The sequence below is a fragment of the Brachionichthys hirsutus genome, chromosome 2 (assembly GCF_040956055.1).
Source record: "Brachionichthys hirsutus isolate HB-005 chromosome 2, CSIRO-AGI_Bhir_v1, whole genome shotgun sequence".
NCBI classification, from domain to species: domain Eukaryota; kingdom Metazoa; phylum Chordata; class Actinopteri; order Lophiiformes; family Brachionichthyidae; genus Brachionichthys; species Brachionichthys hirsutus.
Window position 1 is genome coordinate 1,689,066 of NC_090898.1, and position 25,763 is coordinate 1,714,828.

General features: G+C 52.1%; 3 protein-coding genes across 3 annotated transcripts; all 3 read right to left on the reverse strand.

Annotated features, from left to right (window-relative positions):
• Positions 1-5,241: 5,241 nt before the first annotated feature.
• On the reverse strand, positions 5,242-15,487 carry ap4b1 (adaptor related protein complex 4 subunit beta 1). Its single transcript, XM_068748612.1, has 13 exons — positions 15,155-15,487; positions 14,714-14,938; positions 14,517-14,647; positions 14,289-14,436; positions 13,928-14,213; positions 13,539-13,637; positions 13,327-13,438; positions 13,043-13,126; positions 12,841-12,944; positions 9,816-10,023; positions 8,457-8,771; positions 6,784-6,924; positions 5,242-5,874 (listed from the first exon to the last, which is right to left on the reverse strand). Exons 1-13 carry the CDS (start codon positions 15,265-15,267, stop codon positions 5,288-5,290), a joined length of 2,553 nt encoding a protein of 850 aa, XP_068604713.1. The 5' UTR covers positions 15,268-15,487; the 3' UTR covers positions 5,242-5,287.
• Positions 15,488-15,726: 239 nt separating this feature from the next.
• Positions 15,727-19,320, reverse strand: sephs3 (selenophosphate synthetase 3). The gene is made up of 8 exons (XM_068745914.1): positions 18,945-19,320; positions 18,398-18,501; positions 18,218-18,325; positions 17,633-17,787; positions 17,436-17,526; positions 17,241-17,340; positions 16,646-16,858; positions 15,727-16,573 (listed from the first exon to the last, which is right to left on the reverse strand). Exons 1-8 carry the CDS (start codon positions 19,234-19,236, stop codon positions 16,290-16,292), a joined length of 1,347 nt encoding a protein of 448 aa, XP_068602015.1. The 5' UTR covers positions 19,237-19,320; the 3' UTR covers positions 15,727-16,289.
• Positions 19,321-19,904: 584 nt separating this feature from the next.
• Positions 19,905-25,720, reverse strand: LOC137905732 (NF-kappa-B essential modulator-like). The gene is made up of 12 exons (XM_068749987.1): positions 25,502-25,720; positions 24,760-24,834; positions 23,425-23,610; positions 22,854-22,915; positions 22,375-22,477; positions 22,061-22,176; positions 21,802-21,954; positions 21,637-21,709; positions 21,051-21,185; positions 20,813-20,949; positions 20,588-20,664; positions 19,905-20,460 (listed from the first exon to the last, which is right to left on the reverse strand). The coding sequence occupies exons 1-12, from the start codon at positions 25,718-25,720 to the stop codon at positions 20,270-20,272; spliced, it is 1,527 nt and encodes a 508-aa protein (XP_068606088.1). The 3' UTR covers positions 19,905-20,269.
• Positions 25,721-25,763: the final 43 nt, after the last annotated feature.

A 25,763-nucleotide genomic window follows, 5' to 3' on the forward strand; every position in this document is an offset into this window, starting at 1 on the left:
CTGATCCAGAACGAGGTCAGGAACAAATATTACATTTAACATTAAAACACTTCAAGAATCAGTTAAAAATATGGGACTTTAGAGCTCTCAGCTGTAAGATGCACTCAGGTAACACAGGTAAACATGCACAAACATGCACACTCACCAGAATCACTATAAATCAACGCATGCAAACTGATCCAGGACCGGAAATGCAAACAACAACAATTCCCATTTCAGTGGATCATTTTAACATTCATGTTGATCATCTTCTCTCGCCTTGAGGACCAAAACAATATCCCCTCACAAATGCAAAACCGAAAACCCTGCGTCTCAAACTCAATGCTGGAATGCTTGTTGTAATTACTAAAACATTATCCACTCTGTTTCCTCACCAAGTCACCTTGGACAAAGGCCAAACTCGTTAGAGCTCAAAAAAGACTGGCAGACAGGCGTGGAAACGCAACTCTACAAAAAGAGTCTTTACGCGTACAACCGGGAACCGACACGTCTTTCAGAGCCTGCCAATAGGAATTCTAACAAGCGCTGTTCTCTGTAGTCCAGCAGCATCAGGTCCACCTGACTTTTACAGATAAAATACGACTAATGCCAAAAGTATTCAGCTCCAGTTCAAACGACAGCTACTCTCTGTTCCCTCTGGTTATCTGGCACATTGTAAACTCTTAGAACGTCCTGCTCTGGTACAAAATGTCTTTCAGGTGAATTCATGCTGCGTCCAAAGGTCTTTAGCTGCATGTCATCAGTTAACAGTTAACCATAAACTCACCATAAAAACTGCATTCATACAGGCTACCAACAAGCATTCATACAGGCTACCAAAAAGCATTTATACAGGCTACCAACAAGCATTTATACAGGCTACCAAAAAGCATTTATACAGGCTACCAACAAGCATTTATACAGGCTACCAACAAGCATTCATACAGGCTACCAAAAAGCATTTATACAGGCTACCAAAAAGCATTTATACAGGCTACCAAAAAGCATTTATACAGGCTACCAAAAAGCATTTATACAGGCTACCAACAAGCATTCATACAGGCTACCAAAAAGCATTTATACAGGCTACCAAAAAGCATTTATACAGGCTACCAAAAAGCATTTATACAGGCTACCAACAAGCATTTATACAGGCTACCAACAAGCATTTATACAGGCTACCAACAAGCATTTATACAGGCTACCAACAAGCATTCATACAGGCTACCAAAAAGCATTTATACAGGCTACCAACAAGCATTTATACAGGCTACCAACAAGCATTTATACAGGCTACCAACAAGCATTTATACAGGCTACCAACAAGCATTCATACAGGCTACCAAAAAGCATTTATACAGGCTACCAAAAAGCATTTATACAGGCTACCAACAAGCATTCATACAGGCTACCAACAAGCATTTATACAGGCTACCAACAAGCATTTATACAGGCTACCAAAAAGCATTTATACAGGCTACCAAAAAGCATTTATACAGGCTACCAACAAGCATTTATACAGGCTACCAACAAGCATTTATACAGGCTACCAAAAAGCATTTATACAGGCTACCAACAAGCATTTATACAGGCTACCAAAAAGCATTTATACAGGCTACCAACAAGCATTTATACAGGCTACCAACAAGCATTCATACAGGCTACCAAAAAGCATTTATACAGGCTACCAACAAGCATTTATACAGGCTACCAAAAAGCATTTATACAGGCTACCAACAAGCATTTATACAGGCTACCAACAAGCATTTATACAGGCTACCAACAAGCATTTATACAGGCTACCAAAAAGCATTTATACAGGCTACCAACAAGCATTCATACAGGCTACCAAAAAGCATTTATACAGGCTACCAACAAGCATTTATACAGGCTACCAACAAGCATTTATACAGGCTACCAACAAGCATTTATACAGGCTACCAACAAGCATTTATACAGGCTACCAACAAGCATTTATACAGGCTACCAAAAAGCATTTATACAGGCTACCAACAAGCATTCATACAGGCTACCAAAAAGCATTTATACAGGCTACCAACAAGCATTCATACAGGCTACCAAAAAGCATTTATACAGGCTACCAACAAGCATTTATACAGGCTACCAACAAGCATTCATACAGGCTACCAAAAAGCATTTATACAGGCTACCAAAAAGCATTTATACAGGCTACCAACAAGCATTTATACAGGCTACCAAAAAGCATTCATACAGGCTACCAACAAGCATTCATACAGGCTACCAACAAGCATTTATACAGGCTACCAACAAGCATTTATACAGGCTACCAAAAAGCATTTATACAGGCTACCAACAAGCATTTATACAGGCTACCAACAAGCATTTATACAGGCTACCAAAAAGCATTTATACAGGCTACCAACAAGCATTCATACAGGCTACCAAAAAGCATTTATACAGGCTACCAACAAGCATTTATACAGGCTACCAACAAGCATTTATACAGGCTACCAAAAAGCATTCATACAGGCTACCAACAAGCATTTATACAGGCTACCAACAAGCATTTATACAGGCTACCAAAAAGCATTTATACAGGCTACCAGGCTACTAGGGCAGACAAAAGACAAAACACCCTGAGACAGATGCTGGTCCACCCAAAAGACGAGACACCCTGAGACAGATGCTGGACCACCCAAAAGACGAGACACCCTGAGACAGATGCTGGTCCACCGGAAAGACGGGACACCCTGAGACAGATGCTGGACCACCCAAAAGACGAGACACCCTGAGACAGATGCTGATCCACCCGAAAAACAAAGCACCCTGAGACAAATAGAGCAATATAAAAGACACAGGACACTCCTTTGAGGACAGTAATGTCCAGGTTTTAGTCAGGGAAGACAGATGGTTTGAGAGATGAGTTAAAGAGTGAGGAGCATTAGCATTCATAAGGCGAATGCTAATGCTCTTATTGTCCCGGTGGTTTCGGTCCTTTCTTTGTTTTCTGGACTCGTCCAGTCATTTAGAATTGAGGAAGCTTCTTGTTGACTCACCTGTGGAACAAACGTCCTGCACACCTGCAGTCTGCTCTGCGTATTAAGGGTACATTTCTCTTCGAGGCTCAATCTATGTTCTTGACTTTTAATGCACCTTCATTTAAACTATGTTTTAATGTCTACCTTCAAATCATATTTATACTTCATTTTAAAGTCTTGTGCTGAATCTATTTCTTTGCTATTGTGAAGCACTTTGAATTTGTCTCGGGTTGCCAAGTTCCCAAATTATGTATTCATTCATTTCCCAAACCGCTTTGTCCGTTACCGGGTCGTGCTGCAGCCTATCCCAGCAGTCGACGGGCGAGAGGCGGGACACACCCTGGACAAGCCGCCAGTTCATCTCAGGGCCGCACGCAGACAGACAATCTTTCACCCACTCACCTAATTTGCATGTTTTTGGTGGTGGGAGGAAGCAGGAGAACCCGGAGAACCCACGCAGACACGGGGAGAACATGCACACTCCCCCACAGAGAGGAACCCGTGACCTTGCCGTGCGACAACAGCACTTCCCGCTGCGCTGCGCTCCCAAGTTATCAACCAATTTAATTGGCTAGGATGTCTTGATTGCTCGGTGTGTTCTCCTGGAGCCCGCTGAAGGTTAGGACAGTGTTTCCCAACCTTTTTTGAGCCGCGGCACACTTTTTACATTTACAAAATCCTGCGGCACACCACGAACCAAAATGACACAAAATGACGTTCTAACACGCTACATATTAGATTAGATGAGCTTTATTATAATATATAGAGTTAATAATATAGTTTTTTAATGTATTTATACTTGGTGGGAAACCTGGGGCTGTTTTGATGAACACAAAATGGATATCCTGCAGTAATGGTAGAAAGACACACACGAAGCTCTTCCTCATCAGCTCTCAGTCTCTCTCTGTTTGTAGTTTTTATCGCCGTCGAGCTTGAGAAGCTCAGCTCACACAGATATGTGGTTGAAAACGGGAGCAATGTCAGAATAGCTTTGTTGGCTAGAACGGGGAACTCCTTGGCAACAGATAACCAGAAACTGTCCAAAGGAAGATCAGCAAAGTTTAGCTTTAAACCACCATCTTGTTTCAGTTCAATGTAGTGATGTGAATTCCGGCTCTTTTGGCTCCCAAGTGGCTCCTCAAATTTTTTTGTTGACAAAATTAATTTAATATGTGCATTGTGTAAAATTAGCTACTAATGTAAAAACATGCAATATATCAAATGTTTATTAAATGTCTTTATTTAAATCCTCTTTGCACTGCTAGCTACAATAAACATATTATATAATATAAAATACAAAACCAAACCAAACACATCTCACAGAGAACAAGGTCAAATCTCTGCATTTAAATCTCAAACAACACATCAAGAAAAGATAAATTAAAAAGTGCAAAAGATAAAGCAGCTTCCGGTAACAGTTCTACTGTTTTACTGAAGATTGGCATCAAAGGAAACCAAGTGGCTCAGCTCGGGGGGGCTGATCCTTCTGTTATCATCTGTCCTGCTTTGGAGACTCTCTCTGAGGGGACAGTCTCCGTGCCATTGCGCGTGTAAGACGTGGGTAGACTGAACACCTGGACTCCCACCAGCTCAGTGGGTCTGCACTTCTTTGGATAAGCGGCTCCTCAAGATACGATCTTACTTTATTTTATTTTGCCTTTGTGTCAACCGCATTAAAATGTCTCCAGATTTTACTACGTTTTCTATCTCTCGTTTTTTCTCTCACCCTTTCTAGCGCGTCGTTTGTCTCTGGTCTAAAGTTCTCTCTCTCCCTGCCTCCCTTTCGCTTCGTCCGCTCGCTGTGCTGCATGTGTGTAACACCCCCCCCCCCCCCCCCCCGCTCGTTGTGGACACGCACACGCCCACACACACATCTCGACCAATCACGTTAGACTTCAACAGACTTTTTTTTGGCTCACAATGACGGGAACCAGCTCCTGTCGTTCACTTCAAAGTCTGAAGAGCGATCTACGGGCGGCACAAACACTTTATTACAGCACGGACACCCGACAATGTTAATTACGTGATATTAGAAAAATTAAAAATATTTTTTTTTTGGGGTGATATTGGAAAATTTCTCACGGCACACCTGACGATCTCTCGCGGCACACCGGTTGGGAAACACTGGGTTAGGAGACCCATCCTGCAACACTTCTGCTAAAGCTAACCCCGAGCAGCCGAGAGCGAAGGGACTCGGTCGTCAGCAACATGACGCGGCAAAAAAGACACAAGCTGGAGAAATCCAGAGGCTTTTTATTAACATCAACCCGGCGTGTTGTTGTCAACGTTCAGGTGTCATGACTGTCACTCCTTCGCTGGCCTTCTATACACGTAGGATGCGTGCGGGTTGCCTTCAACGATGCTGCAGAGTGACGGAGAGCAGGGGTGTGCTTTAGACTACGTCTGTGAGTGCGTGTCTGCAGCACAGCGGTAAGGACAGTGAGAAACCCCTTCAGAGCTCCGTCGTCTCTCGGCCGTTGCTTCAGCGTCACCCTCACCTCCTCCCCTCCTCCCTCTTTCTTCACGGAGTCTCTCCTCCTCTGCTTGTAAGCTACATCCTCTTCCCTGCCCTCCACCGTCACCCCGAAGTCACAGGCGCTTTCCTTCCGCTCTTCTCTCTGGTGAGCCTCTCCGCTGTACAGCAGCTCCCCCAGTATGAGCGTGCTGTGGGGAGTGTTTTCAGTGTGTGTGTGTTGGGTGTGCGTGTACAGGTAGACCCGCCAGGGGAGTGTGTGTGGAGGCGTGACTGCCAGCGTCTGGATATTGACCAGCTGCATCGTTGCCTGAAGGCTCTGCGGTGAACATTCGGGTACTGCGGGGCTTTGGACCCAGTCCTCCAGGTAGCCCTCGTCCTCCTGCTCCGTGTTCTCAGCACCTAGCCACAAAAACAACGGGTAAGACCCAGACGTCAGTCAAGTGACATGAGGTAGAAGTATTTTAGTATTAATATAGAAGAGAATGGTACGTTTTATAAAGAAATCTGGAGTTTTTACAAAGCAGCGGCAGCAGATGTAGTAGTAGCAGTAGGAGAACTAGTAGTAGTAGTAGAGGTAACAGAGGTGTAGAAGTAATAGTAGGAATAGGAGAACTAGTAGTAGTAGTAGAGGTAACAGAGGTGTAGAAGTACGAGTAGTAGCAGTAGGAGAACTAGTAGTAGTAGTAGAGGTAACAGAAGTGTAGAAGTAATAGTAGGAATAGGAGAACTAGTAGTAGTAGTAAAGGTAACAGAGGTGTAGAAGTACGAGTAGGAGTAGGAGAACTAGTAGTAGTAGTAGAGGTAACAGAGGTGTAGAAGTACGAGTAGCAGTAGGAGAACTAGTAGTAGTAGTAGAGGTAACAGAGGTGTAGAAGTACGAGTAGGAGTAGTAGGAGAACTAGTAGTAGTAGTAAAGGTAACAGAGGTGTAGAAGTACGAGTAGGAGTAGTAGGAGAACTAGTAGTAGTAGTAGAGGTAACAGAGGAGTAGAAGTACGAGTAGAAGTACGAGTAGTAGCAGTAGGAGAACTAGTAGTAGCAGTAGAGGTAACAGAGGTGTAGAAGTATGAGTAGGAGTAGTAGGAGAACTAGTAGTAGTAGTAGTGGTAACAGAGGTGTAGAAGCACGAGTAGGAGTAGTAGGAGAACTAGTAGTAGCAGTAGAGGTAACAGAGGTGTAGAAGTACGAGTAGTAGCAAGATAAAATATGAGATACTTCATTAATCTTTTGCAGGAAGTAACTTTGTTACAATTTCTGTCACATGAGGAAGCAGCTTTTGGTATAAAAATATCCAGACGTGTTTTATTACCTTGCTCAGAATGTTTTAACCACAGGTGCTCAAACTCCTCAGGGGTAAGAGGTGGAGAGAGGGACAAACTGAAGGGGGCAGTCAGGCTGGACACTGGGGCAACAGCAGGGGGCTCTGTGCACCGACTTACACTGTCCAAACCTGGATGTGGAAATACAAGGAGATTAAATAGGAGAAAGAAAGAAGCAGCCAAACGGCGTGAAGGAGGTGAACGGGAGGGAGGAGCTCTGTGAGCGGAGCCTTCCCAGGAACGGACCGTACTCTTCATCCGTGTTTTACTGATAGCGTCATTCAATAAGAGCAACTGAGCCATGAAGGCCCATGAAGGTACACAGATATGTGAGACCGTCTCAGTGGAGGCTAATGAGAAACACACCCCTGTACTTATTGTACGCATTACTGTTGTCGATTTGTTACCTAATTTTTTTAAAACATTACAGTCAATAAACATAAGAGTAAGTTGTCTCTCAAAAACATTTTGCGGCCCCACTACTATAAATAATATAATTTGTGAATAAAATTGTTCAGTGTACCTCTGCATAACATTGTGTATTTATTAACAATAAAGAAAAGAGAAAGAAATACAGATCAACTTATAAAGAATAACTTCATCAACATTGTAAATCTTTAAACTACAAATATTTTTTGACCAATTGAACCATTTGATCCTGAAATTTTTTTTATAAAATAAAACTGATCAGCAACATTAACTTTGATATATATATTTATATTAACTTGCTCGTCTCCCACCGTCGTCACCGTGATGCTAAGCGCTACAGACGCGTGGTGATATTTCCTCGTCTGAGCTCCCGGTTGTCTCGCTACCTCCGTCTGGCTCCGCCTCTCTTTTCATGTTAAATATGTTTCCATGCCGTCTCTCGAGGGGTTCGTTCGTTCACTGACTGCTCGTTACGTCATAACTCCCGCTCTTTGCTGTGTGCGCGGTGAAAAAACAAACGTCCACCGCAGAGATAATACTCCCTGCGCACCCTGACAATGAACGCGCCACTGCCACCTACTGTAGTGGATATGCAATTACACTTTAGTCCAGTACACCGACAAAACCAAAGCATGCTCCTCGGAGGGTTAACCCCCCAGGATAAGCGCACCAACAGCGAACTCAGATCATGAAGTACTTCATCTCCTACCAGCTACCAGCTACAAGTAAAGAGCAACAAACTAGAGAAGAAAGTTATTAGTCTGGTCATCAAACTGCTTAGAAAACCAGAAAGCACGATTTGACTGTGCGGTGTGGGAGGAGTTTCATCATGGCAGTGTGGGAGGAGCTTCATCATGGCAGTGTGGGAGGAGCTTCATCAGGGCTCCCTTGATCAATCTTTGACAGTAACAACAGACTAGACTTTCGTATGCAGTCAGTGATACAACTCAGGAACACAAATCTATCCAAACTAAGATGTATAAAAGTAAGGATGTGAAACACACAGTGGAACCTCGGTTCTCGAACGACTCTGGAGTTGAACAACTCGGTTTTTGACCCAAAAAAAGGAGTTTAAAATGCACCGGGGGTCGAACAGATTTTCAGAGTTCGAACACGAGTGGAGCCGAGGCGAACCGATGACACGCAAACGAAGGCGGAGTCTACCCGAGTAGGGTCCGTCTGAGTCGACCTGCCACAGGAGAAAGAAAGAAAACCACGGAAATAATTCACTCACCTGAATGGACGACCTCCACCTGATGATAGTCAAGTGTGTCTGGGAGGTCAGCGTTGGGCTCGCGGTGACGGGTCACATGTTCAGCGCTCCTTCTGCAGGACGGCTCGGTCTCCGTTCTGCTCTCCTTCAACGCCTCCAGTGTATTGAATTTGCATGCCCAGCAGCTGATGGGCTCCACAGGCTGGCCAATCAGAACACCCAGCAGGGGGTCTGACCTGCGAGCCTGGACAACCTTTCTGGTCTCCTCCATCCCACAATGCAACAGGCGGTAGTAGAGACGGGCCTGGTCACAAATGGACATGTCCGTCTCCTCTTCTGGAACGCAAAAGTGGGCAAGAAGGTGCTTGAATGGCTACTAAAGGTAACCATCCTCACCTGCGGGCTGTTCGCCTGTAATCAGGTCAGTCCCGACAGACACTCGGTACTTTCATCCAGTTTCCTGATTCGGAGACCAAAACTGAACGTCTTGACCACAACCACAACATTAGATTTGGAGAGGAGTCGACGAGGCTTATGATGAAAGATACCCCGCTCCTACTGTGAAACACGGCGGTGGCTCGACGTTGTTTTTGGGATGTGTGAGCTTCAAAGGCGCTGGAAACTCAGTCAAACGCGATTGCAAGTTGAACGCCCAAGAATTTACAGCAATTTACCAAGAAGAATGGGCGGCGTTGCCACCTTGGAAATTAGAGCGCCTCATCCACAACTACCACGAAAGACTTCAATCTGCCACATGCCAAAGAGGCACTACACGGTGCTATGACCTGGGGTGTGTAAGCCTTTGATCGGGGCCATTCGATTTCTGTTCTCATTAGGATTCAAGAAGAGAAATGTTTGACAGGAAATGACTTCAGCCAACCACTAACCACGAGGGAAAGAAACGTTTTTGAGTCATCGCTCGTATTCTCTGAAAAATGGCCCCAAAGAAATCATGAATTGTGCCAAGGTATGTAAAGTTATGAGCACAACTTTAGCTCCGTCCACAAGGCCCTGGCTTGGGGACCGAGCGACCGACCATCTTCTCCCGCTGGGTCAACAGTCTCAGCAGGAGTTCCCGCTCCCCTGAAGCCTCCTCCTCCTTCCGAGAGACATAGTCTCTCCAGCGGGTCCTAGCTCCTCCCCGAGGACTCAACTGCAGTAAGTCTTGGGGGACCAGAGGGTGACTAAATTATGGCGTGTGAACTGGTAGTCCCGTAAAGAATTTCCCCACTGGGGATTAAATAAAGATTAAAAACACAACTCCCAAGAAACCACTGGGAGAACACCAGCGACCTCGTTGCACACCCGTCTTTCCCGAGTGGACTCTGGATTTTGCGTAAACTCCTCGACACCTCGTACTGTCTCTGACTCTGTACTCACCGATGCAGTAGTGCAGCAGTCGTCCAAGCATGTCTTGTGTCTCTGCAGGTCGGCACAGGAACAGCCTCATGGTAGCCGTCAGCAGCTCCATCTTGACTCCTGCAGAGGCCTCGCTCCTCACTCCATCAATGAACGTCTCCAGTGTGTAGGGAGCGCTGGAGACGTTCTGTCCATACACTCCCAGCAGCCACAACAAGGCCTGCCGGCCCTGTTGAGACAGGAGGGAGTCCAGTTAGAAATGCTGCCATCTACTGTGAAGAAATGTTATGGACAACCATCCTTCTACCGATATAGTCCCCGTCTCTCCTCTGGACATGTCCCAGCCATTAAAGTCTGTCCTCTCTGACCTTGTCTCCAAAACGTCTAACCTTCACTGTCCCTCTTATTGTCTCATTTCTAATCCTGTCCAACCTGGAAGGAGAACCTCAGCATCTTCATCTCCTCCACTTCTAGCTCCGCCTCCTGTCTTTTCCTCAGAGACACTGTCTCTAAGCCGTCCATCATGGCTGTCCTCACCGCTGTCTCTAAGCCGTCCATCATGGCTGTCCTCACCACTGTCTCTAAGCCGTCCATCATGGCTGTCCTCACCACTGTCTCTCAGCCGTCCATTATGGCTGTCCTCACCACTGTCCTGTAGACCTGTCCCTTCATCCTCGCTGACTCTGATACTTTCTTCGACCCGTTCCTGGAGTTTCCACATCTCTGTTTGTCTCCCTTCTTCTTGAAGATGGACACCAGGACACACCCTCTAGGATTGTATTAAACAACTCCGTTATAAACTCTGCAGCTTCCTCTCCTAGACACGTCCACACCTCCACAGGTATGTCCTCAGGTCCAACTGCCTTCCCATTCTTCATCCTCTTCATCGCCTTTCTAGCTTCACTCGTGCTAATCTTCATCACTTCCTGGTCCACAACAGGTTCCTCTACTCCCCTTTGTTCCCTCTCATTTTCCTCATTCATTAATTCCTCTAAATACTTCTTCCATCTTCCTACACACTACTGGCCTCTGTCAACACCTTCATCTCTACTCTTCATCACTCTAACATGCTGAACATCCTTCCTGTCTCTACTCTTCATCACTCTAACATGCTGAACATCCTTCCTGTCTCTACTCTTCATCACTCTAACATGCTGAATATCCTTCCTGTCTCTACTCTTCATCACTCTAACATGCTGAACATCCTTCCTGTCTGTCTCTGTCTCTCTGTCTGTCCAGCCTGGACAGATCCTTCTCTCCCTCTTTACTATCTAACCTGCATACAGACCATCTGTTACCACCCGGCTCGTTGGGGAACATAAAATGACCCAGATGGCGTACGGGCATAGTAAATATATTTAGTTAAGCACCCAGGCCTTTGGAAAACGGTCAACAGAGATAATAATGTCAAAAAAAACAGATGAAGGAGGAACCAGGCGTGGAGGAAACCAGAGCTCAGTCGAAAAAAAGGATTCAGATCAGCTTCATGTATCATTGTGTATCACTGCAAACACACGAGGAAATTCTGGTTACACTCTAGAGCACGTGTGTCAAACTCAAGGCCCTCAATGTGGCCCTCCAAGTCATTTTTTGTGGCCCCGGTAGCTGTGTGCAGACATGTGTTTTTGTAAAATGCTGCATCTCACACATGTTCTGAACAGCCCACGTTTGTTGGTTGTTCTGCAGTTCTGCTCCTCTCAACTGTGACAAAAGAGTTTTGAACAAAGTTAATGCCATAACTTGTGTTGGATGATATTTATCTATCTTTATTATTGTATATTATTTACTTGAATAAGTTTGATTATTGATCGATGGAGTACTGTGGTTTTCTTAACCTAATCAATTGAAAGGATTTATGTTATAATAACAGCAATAATCTATCCATATATTTTTACAACTATACAATTGAATATTCAATGTTTGTAACTTAAGGAGTGAACTGATCAAACGGAAACATTCAGCAACACGTCAATAACAATAGCAACACGCTGCAGTCAGGAAATCAATAATCTGCTGCCGGTGACTATTGAAAGTTATTTGAACTTTTTTGTTTTACCAGCATTTGCTGACATGTTGATCCGGCTACATATGGATCAGGATCAGCACTAGACAGCTCCATATAGCCATATATCTCCACTGGTTCAAGTCCCAGCCCAGACGAAATGAGGAGCGTGAGCTGGTGGCTGGGGGAGGGGCCAGTTTTACCCCTGCACCGATCATGGTGGCGCCTTCACCCTTCAACCTGTGCCCTCTCTAGGGCCCCCGTGCATGCGTGTGTGTGTGTGTGTGTGTGTGTGTGTGTGTGGTTGTTTCAAGCGGCCCTTGCACTAGATCAGGGGTGTCAAACTCATGTTCTCCAAGGGCCAAATGTAAACCGTAACACAGTAAAAATGTAACTAAATGTAATGTAATCTAATGTAAAATAAATGTAACTACTCCTTAACATGCTGTTAAATAACTATTCTTTTTATTTAACTCTTTTACAATAAAATATTCAGTTTTGATATCACTTTTTTAAAAGGTTGTAACTTAAATATTGTTAGAGATAAAGCCAGACTGTAAATGAGAACAATCACAAGTACGAACCAAAGTTTGTGATGGGAATAAATTAACATCTAATAATGTGGAAAAGTTCCATTCAAATGCAATCATCACGCAGGAACAAAGATAATCGATACAAAATCAAAGCAAAACCAAAAAACCAACCGAAGTGGGGAAGGTAAAGAACATTCCCCGAGTCAATGCCACGGAAAAGACGTCACTTTCAGGATCAGAACTGGATCCATATGTAGCCGGCTACATATGGATCCAGTGCTGATCCTGATCCATATGTAGCCGGCTCCATATGGAGCTGTCCAGTGCTGAAGTTCACATTCTCCACGCTAGCTTAGCTCCTGCTAACCGCTCGGCCTGCAGTCCCCATCAGGCTGCAGCAGGAGGAGCACACACTCCGCAGCGCTCCTTGTGGAGGTGCAAGGAGAGGCGGATGAGGAGCGTCTGCCTTAAACGGCGATGGGACACCCGCCGGCGTTAGCTCGGCTCTCACCTGACTCTCCTGCAGCACCTCCTTGCAGCCCTTTAGCGCCGAACACACGGCGTGGTCATCCTGAAGGGACGCCGAGCCCAGGTCACGCATGGTCTGCAGCACAGCTGAGGAGGGCGGGGACACAGAGGACCAGACAGAAAGACGGTGGACAAGCAGGCGGTAAACACAGACCCGGAAGACGCCCGCGCGGAAGCGTTCCTACCAGAGGTGACGTGTTCCTGTTTGAGAGACAGCAGTCCGGTCAGGATGGCCGAACATTTGTCGCTGTAGCTCCGCCCAATACGACCTGCATCCGGTGGACGGCGAGGACAAAGGGACAAGGACAACGAGACGTCCCGATGTTTCCATGACGGCAAGAAAAACAGAAACGATGGAAGCTTCAGCTCGGCCTGACATCCGGAAACATCCAAACTGGACAAGAGCCGACGTGCCTGACATGCCCCCCCCCCCGGCGTCCCCCCCCGGCGTCCCCCCCCTCCCCCGTACCTATCGCTGAGATGGCCGCCCGTGCCGTGTTGGCGTTCACGTCGGTGCAGTATCCTCTCAGCTCATCCAGGAGGACGGACACGTTGTCGTCATTCACCAGCTCAACCAGCACCTGCAAACACGACAGAACCGGGGGTGGAGCCGGGGGCGGGGCCGGGGGCGGAGCTACCTCCCCCAGGAAACACAAAGCCAGGCATGCGAAGGGACATCACCTCCATCTTCCTCTGCTTGATGAAGGCCGGGTCGGCGTAGCCGCAGAAGAATCGCTTGTAGTGCGCCCTCAGCAGGCCGGGGACGGAACGCAGCAGCAGCTGCAACAAGACAAACGTCTCAAGCAAAGACACCACGAGACATGTCCTCAGCAGGCCGGGGACGGAACGCAGCAGCAGCTGCACCAAGACAGACGTCTCAAGCAAAGACACCACGAGACATGTCCTCAGCGCCGGTGCGTGGGGAGACGGCGCTAAACGGGTACGGAACGCTAACGGCTGTCCTCTGGTCGTACACGCACACACACACACACACACACACAGAGCGCTGCTCGAGAGTCTCCGCTTGTCCCCCTTGAGGACACACAGTCAACCCGGTCGCTTCCACTGACCTGCAGGTGGCAGAGGGCGGAGAACCTCAGCTCCCGGGACACGCCCCCGCACGCAGCCAGCAGCGGCCCACACACTCGCCCCAGGGCGGCGCCCCCGACGGCGGGGACGCCAGAGCCGAGGCTGAGGAAGAGGGCGAGGGTGGCAGCCATGACCGGGGGGTGGACACTGACCAGGGAGGCGTCCAGCAGGGACAGGATGTCAAAGAGCTCGTCCTCCGACTGAGGCCGGTAGCGCCGGAGGACGCGCAGCGCCTCACACTGACCCCAGACGTCGCACGCCTTCAACCTGCGGCGACGACACAGACGCTAGCCGTCGTCCAATCACGCGTCCCCCCGAGGACCGGCCGGGCGCCGCACGCACCTGTTGAGGAGGTGGCGGGCGATGGGCCCGTTCACGGCGACTCCTCCCTCCTCCTGCAGGATCTCCTCCAGGGCTCGGAGACAGTTCACCATGACGACGGGGTCCGGGTCCCTGAGCGCGGCGTACAGCTCGTTGACCACGGCGGCGTCTGGAACGGTCGGGACGGTTTAGTTCTGCGATGGCGCGGCGGCCCCGAGCCCCGCCCCCCTCCCCGCCCCGCCCACCCACCGACGGCTCGGTCGGGCTGCAGGTTGTGAACTTTGGCCCAGCCCAACACGGCGACTCGTCTCACGCACGCCGCTTTGTCCCTCAGTCCGGCGACCAGAGGCTGCTCCAAGTACTCCACCAGGCTGGGCAACCTGGGACGGGGACGGGGACAGAAGGGTCACTCCCCCGTCCCCCGGGGCGGGCGTGGCGGCGCTCACCTGAGGTTGGTCATGGTCCTCAGCGCCAGGCTGCGGACCATCGGGTTGGAGTCCTGACAGTCTGTCCTCAGCGTATGGACAACCAGCAGAGACAGATCCGGGTTTAACGCTGCGTAAGAGGACAAGAAGACGTACACCAGCTTCTTCTGGACGATGTCCACCGTGGCGCAGGCTTTGACCATCTCACTGAACAGGCCGGACACGTCCACACCCTGAGACATCGCCCTGGGAGGGACGGGGCAGAGACAGAGGAGGAGACGTGACTTCACTCTGCCTGTCTGTCCTCCTGTCTGATGACTTTCAGGACGGTGCTCCAGTAGCACAGCTGGTCGGACTGGACGCTGTCCACCTACCTGCCTCTCTGTCCACCTGCCTGCCTGTCCTCCTACCTGTCTGTCCCCCTACCTGCCTGCCTGTCCTCCTGTCTGTCTGTCCCCCTACCTGATGACTTTCAGGACGGTGCTCCTGTAGCGCAGCTGGTCGGACTGGACGCTGGGGTTGGACATTGTCCTCCTCAGCTCCTTCACCGTGTCCTCGCTGCTCGGGTAAGGCATGGTGGCTTCACGCACGCGCACAAAACCACGCAACGCTGCGTGTCGACGTGACGCACGCGCGTTAAACCGCTTCAGCAGACACTCGGAGAAACCTCGACGGTCTCCGTTCCGGGACGAGCCGCCGTCAAGCAGTCCTCCGAGGACGCCACTGTTTACGCCGTGACGCTCTTCTTCTGCTGCCAGCGTCGCCGCACAACCTCAGGCTGCCCCCTGCCGGCTGAGCCCCGAACCTCAGGCTGCCCCCTGCCGGCTGGGCCCCGAACCTCAGGCTGCCCCCTGTCGGCTGAGCCCGGAAAAACCTCACGCTGCCCCCTGCCGGCTGAGCCCGGAACAACTGGAATGTAAACATTGGTCTCTGGTGGTTTAAGGAAGCTTTTCCTGAGCAGTAACTTATTAATTAAAACGTGTTTCTAAAGCATGCTGCCCCCCCCCCCCCAACACCCAGTGAGAACAAAGTGCGACTTGAAGATGTTTTTATTGATGGTGAAATGACAGATTCTGACCCGCAGCAATCCGAGCCGGCCCCCGGTCCAAAGGCAAGCATCCGCCCCACCCGGCCCCGCTGCTGGGGGTTTTCAAGGCGGGGCTTCATGAACTGGACGCGAGGGACTCGGTGCTGACGGGGGGGGGGGGGCTTTCTGAACGCCGCCCGGCCCGTCCAAAGGAAGCTGCTCAAGCCTTCCTGTGGTCTGTTCGGGCAGAGCCAGGCGCCGCCACCAACGGGACACGAGACATCAGCCACTCCCACAACATGTCGCCAAGAAACCCGCAGCCAAGCGTCGCAGTCCCATGAGAACGCGCGCACACACGCACGCACGCACACACGCACGCACGCGCACACGCACGCACACACGCACTCTCTGATTGGCTGGTTCGGAATGTTTTCTCTGAGCTGCCGAAACAATTTTCGGCAACCAGAATATTATTTTGTAAAAATGCTTCCGTTTAATTCAAAGTGACGATTAAGAAAGATTATCGCCTTTGTGCTCTCAGCATCTGAACACAAAGGGGAGTGGGAGGAGTTAGGGGCGGGGCCGGGACGGGCAGTGGAAACCAACACACACGCAGACCCAGAGGCAGCGCCTAGCAGAAGTTGGTGCTAATGCAGCGCCGCCACCGCCGCCGTCCGGACCGCCTCGCGACGGAACCTCGATGATGCGCGGCTTGTCGATGATCCTCGCCCGCCGGTCCCCTTTTTCAACGATTCCAATGATCCACGCTCCGCCGCCGCCTCCGGAGGTCTGGCTTTTCATCTCGGAGCAGAACTTGGCGGCCTGTTCTCTGGGCAGACACACCAGTAGCCCACCTGGAGGGGGAGGAGCTTGGGTTAGAACCGACCAGCGCCTTCAGACGGACGGCGCCTGCCGGGTTTCCGTACCGGACGTCTCCGATGACGAGCCCTGCATCAGGTTGAACGCGTTCCCACACGCCTTGCTGATGGCAGCCATCTTGGCTATGATGGGCAAGTTGTGGATGACGAACGCCACTTCGCTTTGTTGCTGCGCCGCCAAGTTGTTGGCGTGACCCAGCAACCCAAATCCCGTGACGTCGGTGGCGGCGTGGGCCTGGAACTTGTGCATCAGTCCTGCCGCTGGAGACAGAACCAGACACTTCACACAGAGTCAGCGATTCTGCAGAATCTCCAGCGCTGATGTTAATGTTGGGTCCGAGCGCAGCGCGGGTCAGAGCGCGGCGCGGGTCAGAGCGCGGCGCGGGTCAGAGCGCGGCGCGGGTCAGAGCGCGGCGCGGGTCAGAGCGCGGCGCGGGTCAGAGCGCGGCGCGGGTGAGAGCGCGGCGCGGGTCAGAGCGCGGCGCGGGTCAGAGCGCGGCGTGGGTGAGAGCGCGGCGAGGGTCAGAGCGCGGCGTGGGTCAGAGCGCGGCGCGGGTCAGAGCGCGGCGTGGGTCCGAGCGCGGCGAGGGTCCGAGCGGCTGGAGACTCGTCTCCGAGGACATGGACGGGTGAGGACACGTACCGGTGCGGTTCAGCGTTGCCATGGAGAACATGGCCTCCTGATAGGCCTCCTTCACTTCCTCCTTGGTGACCACCAGCTTGATCTTGTTCCACCTTTCAGGCTGGTGGGACAGAGAGAGACGGACAGGACGCAATGAGGACACACAGGGGGGCGGGGACTAAAGACTGCTCGAGTGGACCGAGTCCGGCAGCTGACCTGGTCCAGCCACTGGTGGGCGTTCACCGCCACCTGCGTCCCCAGCGGCTTGGTCAGCACCAAGACGTCGCCTGGCACCGCGCCGTCCGGCCTGGAACACACACGGCTCAGCGCTTCATGACCGGCGCTCGCCATTGGCCGAGCTCGGCGCGACCGATCAGAGACGTGGATCCGCAGCAGGCGCTCGGAGGACTCACATGATGAAGTCGTTTGGCTGGCAGACGACCGACGCTACCCCCCCCACAATGATCCAGGGGTTGACGACCGTCTGTCCTCCCGTCACAGACGTCCCTCCCTCCTCTGCTGCATCGCGAAAGCCCTGAATGATCAGCGGCATCACGCGCCCGCGGTCCTGCGGCAGAGCGGCCGATAAACCAAGAGCAGAGTACGAACCGAGGAAGGTGGAGTCATAAACGAACCCCGGCGTGCCCAACCCCCACCCCGAAGTACCCAACCCCCACCCGAACCCCGGCGTACCCAACCCCCACCCCGAACCCCGGCGTGCCCAACCTCCACCCGAACCCCGGCGTACCCAACCCCCACCCGAAGTACCCAACCCCCACCCCGAACCCCGGCGTACCCAACCCCCACCCAAACCCCGGCGTACCCAACCCCCACCCGAACCCCGAAGTACCCAACCCCCACCCCTAAGTACCCAACCCCCACCCGAACCCCGGCGTGCCCAACCCCCACCCGAACCCCGGCATGCCCAACTCCCACCCGAACCCCGGGGTACCCAACCCCCACCCGAACCCCGGGGTACCCCACCCCCACCCCGGTACCTTGTCATTCATCTTCTGGCTGACGCTCAGCAGCATCAGCATGTTGTCGCACTCCGTGATGCCCATGGCGTAGACGTCACTCAGAACATTCGCACACGCTATCCGACCCTGAGAAACGCACAGAAGAAGAATCCGGACACGCCGTCCAGATGTTATCACATCACACGGGCGCCACCTCACCATCATGTAGGGATCCTCCACCAGAGGGTAGAAGAAGTCTGTGGTCTGGACCAGCGAGAGCCCCCCATGCCTGAGGGGGATCACACAGCAGTCCATGCCCACACCTGGACCCGGAGAGAGAGGTCAACCCCCCCCATCAACCTTTATGAACGCACCCGCGTCATCCGAACATCGGGCTACTGGCTAAACTACAGCATGACGTCACTGCATATACACCTGATATATTCCGTATATAACCCCGGCTTCAGTGACTCGCCGTCGGACAGTAAAAGTCCTTTCCTCCCGGACATCGTGGACTTTGGACAGATTTAATCAAAGCTGTTTCTGCTGAGTCACGCTGACTAAGCTAGCTGTTAGCTACTAGCCACGCATTAGCATATTATCCAAGGCAAATGGCGTGGTGTAATTCAGGGTAATGACGTCACATTCGCTCTTAATAGTTCCTCTCCGAGTGAGCTGCCATTCTGACCTGTTAGCAACATTTATGCTAGCTAGCTATCGGTGGGTGATTTGAATGTGAGCTACAACAATCTGCTGCCGACGTTACCTAGTCGGGGGCCGGGCAAGGGCTGGTCAAACTCCGATGCGTGGTCCCCGGCCTTCCCCGTGTCCCCTCCCCGGTCCCCTCCGCGGTCCGGCTCCAGTCCCGCCAGGAGTTTGAGCAGAGCCTCCTGCGGGACCTTGCAGCCTCATCCCTTCAGGTCCGAGAAGGCTGTGAGCCGGAAGCCGCGCTCCAGGCCGTAGTCCTCGGGCTGGAAAGGCTTGTACCCGGAGGGGAAGCAGCCCTCCTCGGTTCCCACATCCTCCGCTACGGGGGGCGGAGAAGTTGAGCCCGACATGCCTGCCGAAGAGCCCGACCAGTCCTGACTGCACACCGTTAAAAAAAGACCCGGGGCGGGGAGATCGGAACCTGCGAGCACCGAGCGCCGCTCGGAGCAGAAGAAATAAAGCCAGCCGTAACAAAACCGGCACGACTTCCGGTCTGAACCTCCACGGTAAAGGTCCGTAGTCTGCATATCCAACCAAGACGGTCTGATAGCTACACCAGACCGCGTCTAAATGTCCTTTATCTGTTTTATTGAAATATTAGACAGTTCCTTTGAATCCATGGAGGAACCAGTCGTCAGCGCTACGGCAGCAAGCGTCTTATTCTGAAGTCCAAATACTGAACTTCCGGTTACCGTAAACAATGTGATGTTGCTATTTATAACCCATTTACCGGTGAACTGTCGTCCCTCCTTGAAGCGCGGGCGGGACGCGTCCTCGTCGCGGGACACCTTACCAGGTGCACCTGGTCACTTCTCATCAGCCAATCACGTGGCAGCATTGAGCGCCATTCCGTTTTCCCACACGGACCCACGAGGAGGCGCATGACGACGCGGTCCTGTGAGAACCACAGCTCTAAAACGGGTTCCTCCTAGAACGCGTGATTGAGCCGCTCGTCTGTCCGCGTGGACATCGTCCCCCGACCGAGTCCAGCTTTCACAGAGAGACAGAAGACGACGTTTTATTGACAGTAAACGTTCCGTAGTTTACAAACACAACTAACCGTAAATAGAACAGTCACTGCGAGCGGCCGATCCAGGGGGAACCTCCTGAGCGCGTTGATTCGCTAAACCAGGACGTGTTGGGTATGATGTCACTAGCCACCAGTGACATCATACCCCCGACCCCCCCCCTCAGCTGCTCCATGCCGAGGGACAAAGAGGCGTCGCCGGGAGGAGGGACAGAAGACGGGCGGAGCGGGTCCACGGCGTCCCACGCTGATCCTCGAGTCTTCAGGGAGACGGGGGGGCGTGGAGCAAACACAGTGGAGATGGAACCTCTCCGTGCACACACCTTGTGTGTGTGTGTGTGCGTGCGTGTCTGGTTTTACTGTATACAGTCCATGACGTGTATCTGTAGCGTGTCCATGTCTGGAGCCTGGTACTGGCACTTAGGACAACACAAATCCGGCAGCTCCTCGGCCCCCGTCGCCCCCTGGTCACCGAGCGCTACCAAGCCCGGATTGCGGAATGAGGGGGCGGGGGGAGCCGTGTTGAAGGTCGCACCGGGGAATACCCCTACAGCGAAGGAGGAAGAAACCCGCGTTCAGAAAAACAGCCGCCGTTTGAAAGGGAAGTCTGTTTTCAACGTGCACTTCCTGTGTGTGTGTGTGCGCGCGCGCACATGCGTGTTGCGTTAATGCACCTGGCTGAGCAGGAATGAGGGGCGCCCGTGTTGGGAAATCATCCAGGTGTCTCATCTTCATCTGCTCCATACGGGCGCTGAAAGAGAGGCGAACACGCAACAGCCGCGTTTAGTCTCTCTCTCTCTCACACGCACACACGCACGCACGCACGCACACGCACACACGCACACACACACACACGCACACACACACACACACACGCGCGCGCCCGCTTCCGTGCCTACCGGGTCATGGCTTCCTGTTTGAACCTGTCGATCTCGGTCAGGGTCTGGGTCAGCTGCTCCTGCAGCTCCTCCTTCTTCTGGTTCAGCTTCTCTCTGGCTTCTCGCTCGGCCAGGAAATCTGCCTTGTAGATCTCAGCCTGAGCAGACGGGGAGACCCGACGTCAGCGTGTGTGTGTGTGTGTGTGTGTGTGTGTGTCTGTGTGTGTGTGTCAGCGTGTGTGTGTGTGTGGACTCTCACCTGGGCAGTGAGGACAGGGACGGTCTCCAGAGAGCCTTTCTGCTGCTCCACCTCCTCCTTCAACTTATCGATCAGGTCCTGCTTCAAGGCCAGCGCTCTCTCCGCCTCCTCCAGCCGGCTGCACATGTCTCCTCCCTGGGACACAAGCGTAGAACGCTCACGCTAGCTAGCTGAACCGCTAGCCAAACCGCTGCGGGCAGCGCTAGCCGAACCGCTGTGGGCAAAGCTAGCTGAACCGCTAATGGCAAAGCTAGCCGAACCGCTGCAGGCAAAGCTAGCTGAACCGCTAATGGCAAAGCTAGCCGAACCGCTGCAGGCAAAGCTAGCTGAACCGCTAATGGCAAAGCTAGCTGAACTGCTGATGACAAAGCTAGCTGAACCGCTAATGGCAAAGCTAGCTGAACCGCTGCCTGCAAAGCTAGCTGAACCGCTAATGGCAAAGCTAGCCAAACCGCTGCGTGCAAAGCTAGCTGAACCGCTAATGGCAAAGCTAGCTGAACCGCTGCGTGCAGCGCTAGCTGAACTGCTGATGACAAAGCTAGCTGAACCGCTGCGTGCAGCGCGGCTTTTCAGTGCTTTTTCTTACCTCGCTCTTCAGTTTAGCATCGTAGTCTCTGAACAGACACGTGTAGGCGTGCTGCAGCTGCGTCAGTTTCTTCCTGTGAGGACAGAGGGAGACGGACAATGACCGAGGCGCTCAGCTTTCATGCGGAACCGGTCATGCGGAGCAGAACATGGCGCCGCGTCTCACTTCTCCTCTGTGACGACGTGCCTCTCGGTCTTCAGGGCCTGCTCCAGGCTGTCCTTTTGGAGCAGCAGCTTGTCCGTGGCCACGTGCTGCTGCTTCCTCTGCTGCTCCAGCTCGCGCTCCGCCGCCTGCAGGGCCTTCATCTTGCTGCACAGCCTGGACACACGGGTCCGTTACTCTGTGTAGCCTGCAGCTCCTTACCGCGGAGGCGCCGGCCCGCTCGTTCCCTCAGCACCTCACACACGCCCCACAGACCACTTACTTTTCATCCAGTGCTTTGCGTTCATTTTCGCTTTTCTCCAGGCAACTCTGTCTCTCATTCAGCTCTCCCAAAAGAGACGTTGCTTGCGCCTTCAGAGACTCGCAGTCCTTCGCCAGCTGCAAAAGTAATGAAGGTCAGCGCCGTCGGAGGCCGAGCAGCTTGTCCACGTCAAACCGATCAAGTCCAGCGGCGCCGTTTAGGCATTAGAGGAAACACATTTCAGAAGCGCACTATAAGATCTATGAATGAGCTGCACATCAACGTGATCCCGGAGCTTCCTGTCGGGCCCATCGTCGACTCCCTCGTGTTCGTACCTGGGCGCAGTCTTTGTCCTTCTGCTTGAGGAGCGCTTCGGTCCTGTCCCGCTGGGCCGAGCTCTTCTGCAGGTAATCGAGCTTCTCCTCCAAGTCGCGATACCTACAGCCGCAACAAGTTCACCAAAGTAAGGCCGTGAAAAAAAGAGCCCTTTACAGAGACGCAGCGACTGAAACAGAGGAAACAGGCAGGAAGCACGGACAGAGCCACAGCCGGAGGACATGCGACGGCGAGAGGACGCCACAGAGCAGAGGCTCACCTGCCCTGCGTGGCCTGAAGCTGCTCTGTGAGTTTAGCCAGGCTAGAGCTGGAGGGGGGGGGGGGGGAGCAGAGAGACAGGGAGGAAGACATCTGAGGTCACGCCGTCGTTAAGAGGAAGAAAAGCTAACCACCCACTACCACAGCGGAGCTACGTTTCACCAAGCGGCACCCAGCCCGGAACGCTTAGCGCCGGCAGGCGAGGAGGAGCGTGGCGTACCAGTCAGAGGAGTGCTGCGCCTCTGAGCGGTGCTGGACAGCCTCCTCAGCGACACTGCTCGCCTGGAAAAACACAGTCATTGAGCAATGATTGACCAGAATTCCACGCTGGCCCTTTAAACCTAATCCCACTGGAATCACACCTCAGCCAGGAGACGAGTCGTCTGTCTGTTAGCACCACAACTCAAAACGTTACGGACGGACCTGGATCACACGTCCAGGAAATGTTGGGAGTGCTAGCTGGACAATCTAGAACCTTCTGGTGCTGATCCAGATCACCGTGTGGACGGTGTAGATCCAGTTAGGAGGGGACCGAGCGGCTTGGGGGAGGTCTGCGCTCTGAGACCAGCTGCCCGCCTGGCTTCTGTCCCAGTTCAGTGAACTGGGTGTGCTGGTGGGTTTCTAGATTTCATAGATGTGTGGTATCAGTGACTTTTATCACTTCCTTTCCTCTCATCATGGTGGATATAAGTTATGCTGTGGTGAAACTCGTGTGCCTCGTTTGTGATTTGGGTTAAAGACTAAAGCCTACAGACGTTACTGCATTCAGAGATAACCGTTCATGGTTCTACCTGTGCCTGGGCCAGTTTGGTCCGGAGCTGGTCAATGCAGCGCCTCATTCGTTCTCTCTCTTTCTCCCCCTCGTTCCGCTCCCTCTCCAGCTCTTCGTTCTTCTTCTTCAGCTCTCTCATCCCTTCTTCCAGTTTCTCTTTATGGCTCTTCAACAACTGGAGGAAGTCGTTTGCACCTTCCACAGGCTGTGTTCAAAGACATTCAAGCGAAAGAACAAGGAACAGTGGGTGATTGGATTGTCTAACAACACGGTGCCGTGCTCCGTTTTACCTCCACTCAGAGCGTCTAATACGGTGCCGTGCTCCGTTTTACCTCCACTCAGAGCGTCTAACACGGTGCCGTGCTCCGTTTTACCTCCACTCAGAGCGTCTAACACGGTGCCGTGCTCCGTTTTACCTCCACTCAGAGCGTCTAACACGGTGCCGTGCTCCGTTTTACCTCCACTCAGAGCGTCTAACACGGTGCCGTGCTCCGTTTTACCTCCACTCAGAGCGTCTAACACGGTGCCGTGTTCCGTTTTACCTCCACTCAGAGCGTCTAACACGGTGCCGTGCTCCGTTTTACCGCCACTCAGAGCATCTAACACGGTGCCGTGCTCCGTTTTACCGCCACTCAGAGCATCTAACACGGTGCCGTGCTCCGTTTTACCGCCACTCAGAGCGTCTAACAACAACAGGATGTGTGGATCCGGCATACCGGGGATTTCATATCCCTCTGCTGGTAGGATTCTTCAGTGTCCATGTGGAGTCAAAGTCAAAGTTGCTTTATTTGTCAATTCCTTCAGATGTCAAAGACATGCAAAGATTCGGGAGGATGCTTCCCACACTCCCACGGTGAAACAGATAAGGTGCACAGGCGCACATTTCTGATGCTAAAAAAATAACATAAAATAAACATAAAACCACCCGACAGAGGAAAATGTACGCAGCAGTGATAAAATACAATAGTACAGTACAATAGACAAGTTACGAGTTTAAATAATAGTGAAAGATAAACAGATTGATGAAGGCAGCAATAGACTAATATTACGCTGTAGTACTTTATTCCTTTCTAATATTATGCTGTAGTACTTTATTCCTTTCTAATATTACGCTGTAGTACTTTATTCCTTTCTAATATTACGCTGTAGTACTTTATTCCATTTAGAAACCAGACTGAGCAGATCAGGAAACATTCCGCTTTCGGATTGTTGGACGCTGCATTTTAAAGGCTCTTAAACTGACTGGAGACGAAGCAGCAACTTCCCGATGATTCTAAACGGCTTTCACTGGGCGAACGGGTGAACGGGTGAACGGGTGAACGGGCGAACGGGTGAACGGGGTGGCGAGTCTTACCAGGCTGCGTGGCGGCATGGTCTGGGTGTGCTGATCCGTCTCCTCCACCCTCTTCCTCCACTGCTGCTCCAGAGTCTGAGAAACACACAACAGGTTCTCCGTCAAACCCGAGTGGGAGCTCTTCAGTGGTGGAACGAGGGAGTGTGTGTGAGTGTGCGACTGTGCGAGTGTGTGAGTGTGTGTGTGTGCGAGTGTGCGAGTGTGTGAGTGTGTGTGTGTGTGCGAGTGTGCGAGTGTGCGCGAGTGTGCGAGTGTGTGAGTGTGCGAGTGTGCGAGTGTGTGCGCGGGCGTGTGAGTGTGCGCGGGTGTGCGAGTGTGTGAGTGTGCGACAGAGTGCGCGAGTGTGCGCGAGTGTGCATGAGTGTGCATGAGTGTGTGTGACTGTGAGTGTGCGAGTGTGCGCGAGTGTGAGTGTGTGACTGTGCAAATGTGCGCGAGTGTGTGAGTGTGCGCGAGTGTGTGAGTGTGAGCGTGCGAGTGTGCGCGAGTGTGCGTGAGTGTGTGTGAGTGTGTGTGAGTGTGTGAGTGTGCGAGTGTGTGTGTGTGTGAGTGTGCGAGTGTGTGACTGTGTGAGTGTGCGACTGTGTGTGTGTGCGAGTGTGTGTGACTGTGCGAGTGTGCGAGACTGTGCGAGTGTGCGAGTGTGTGAGTGTGTGCGTCTGTGTGAGTGTGTGCGTCTGTGTGAGTGTGTGTGACTGTGTGAGTGTGTGACTGTGTGACGCGCCTCGTCCTTCTGGCCCACCTGCGACCCCTCCAGCGGTCCATTCCTGGACCGACAGCCCTGCAGGTCTTCAGTCTGGCTGGCGCTGCTGCAGTGGATGGAGGGGGGGGCCGGCCCGTTCACCAGGCCCTGTAAGGAGTGGTTCTCCTGGGCCAGCCTCTCCACCAGGGCTCTGGCTTCCTGGAAGCGACAGCTGAGAAAGTCTCTTTCCTCTCTCGTCCTCCGCTGCCATCCCTCCATCTCCTCACAGCGCTGACGCAAGGCCAGGTTGCTCCGCCGCAGC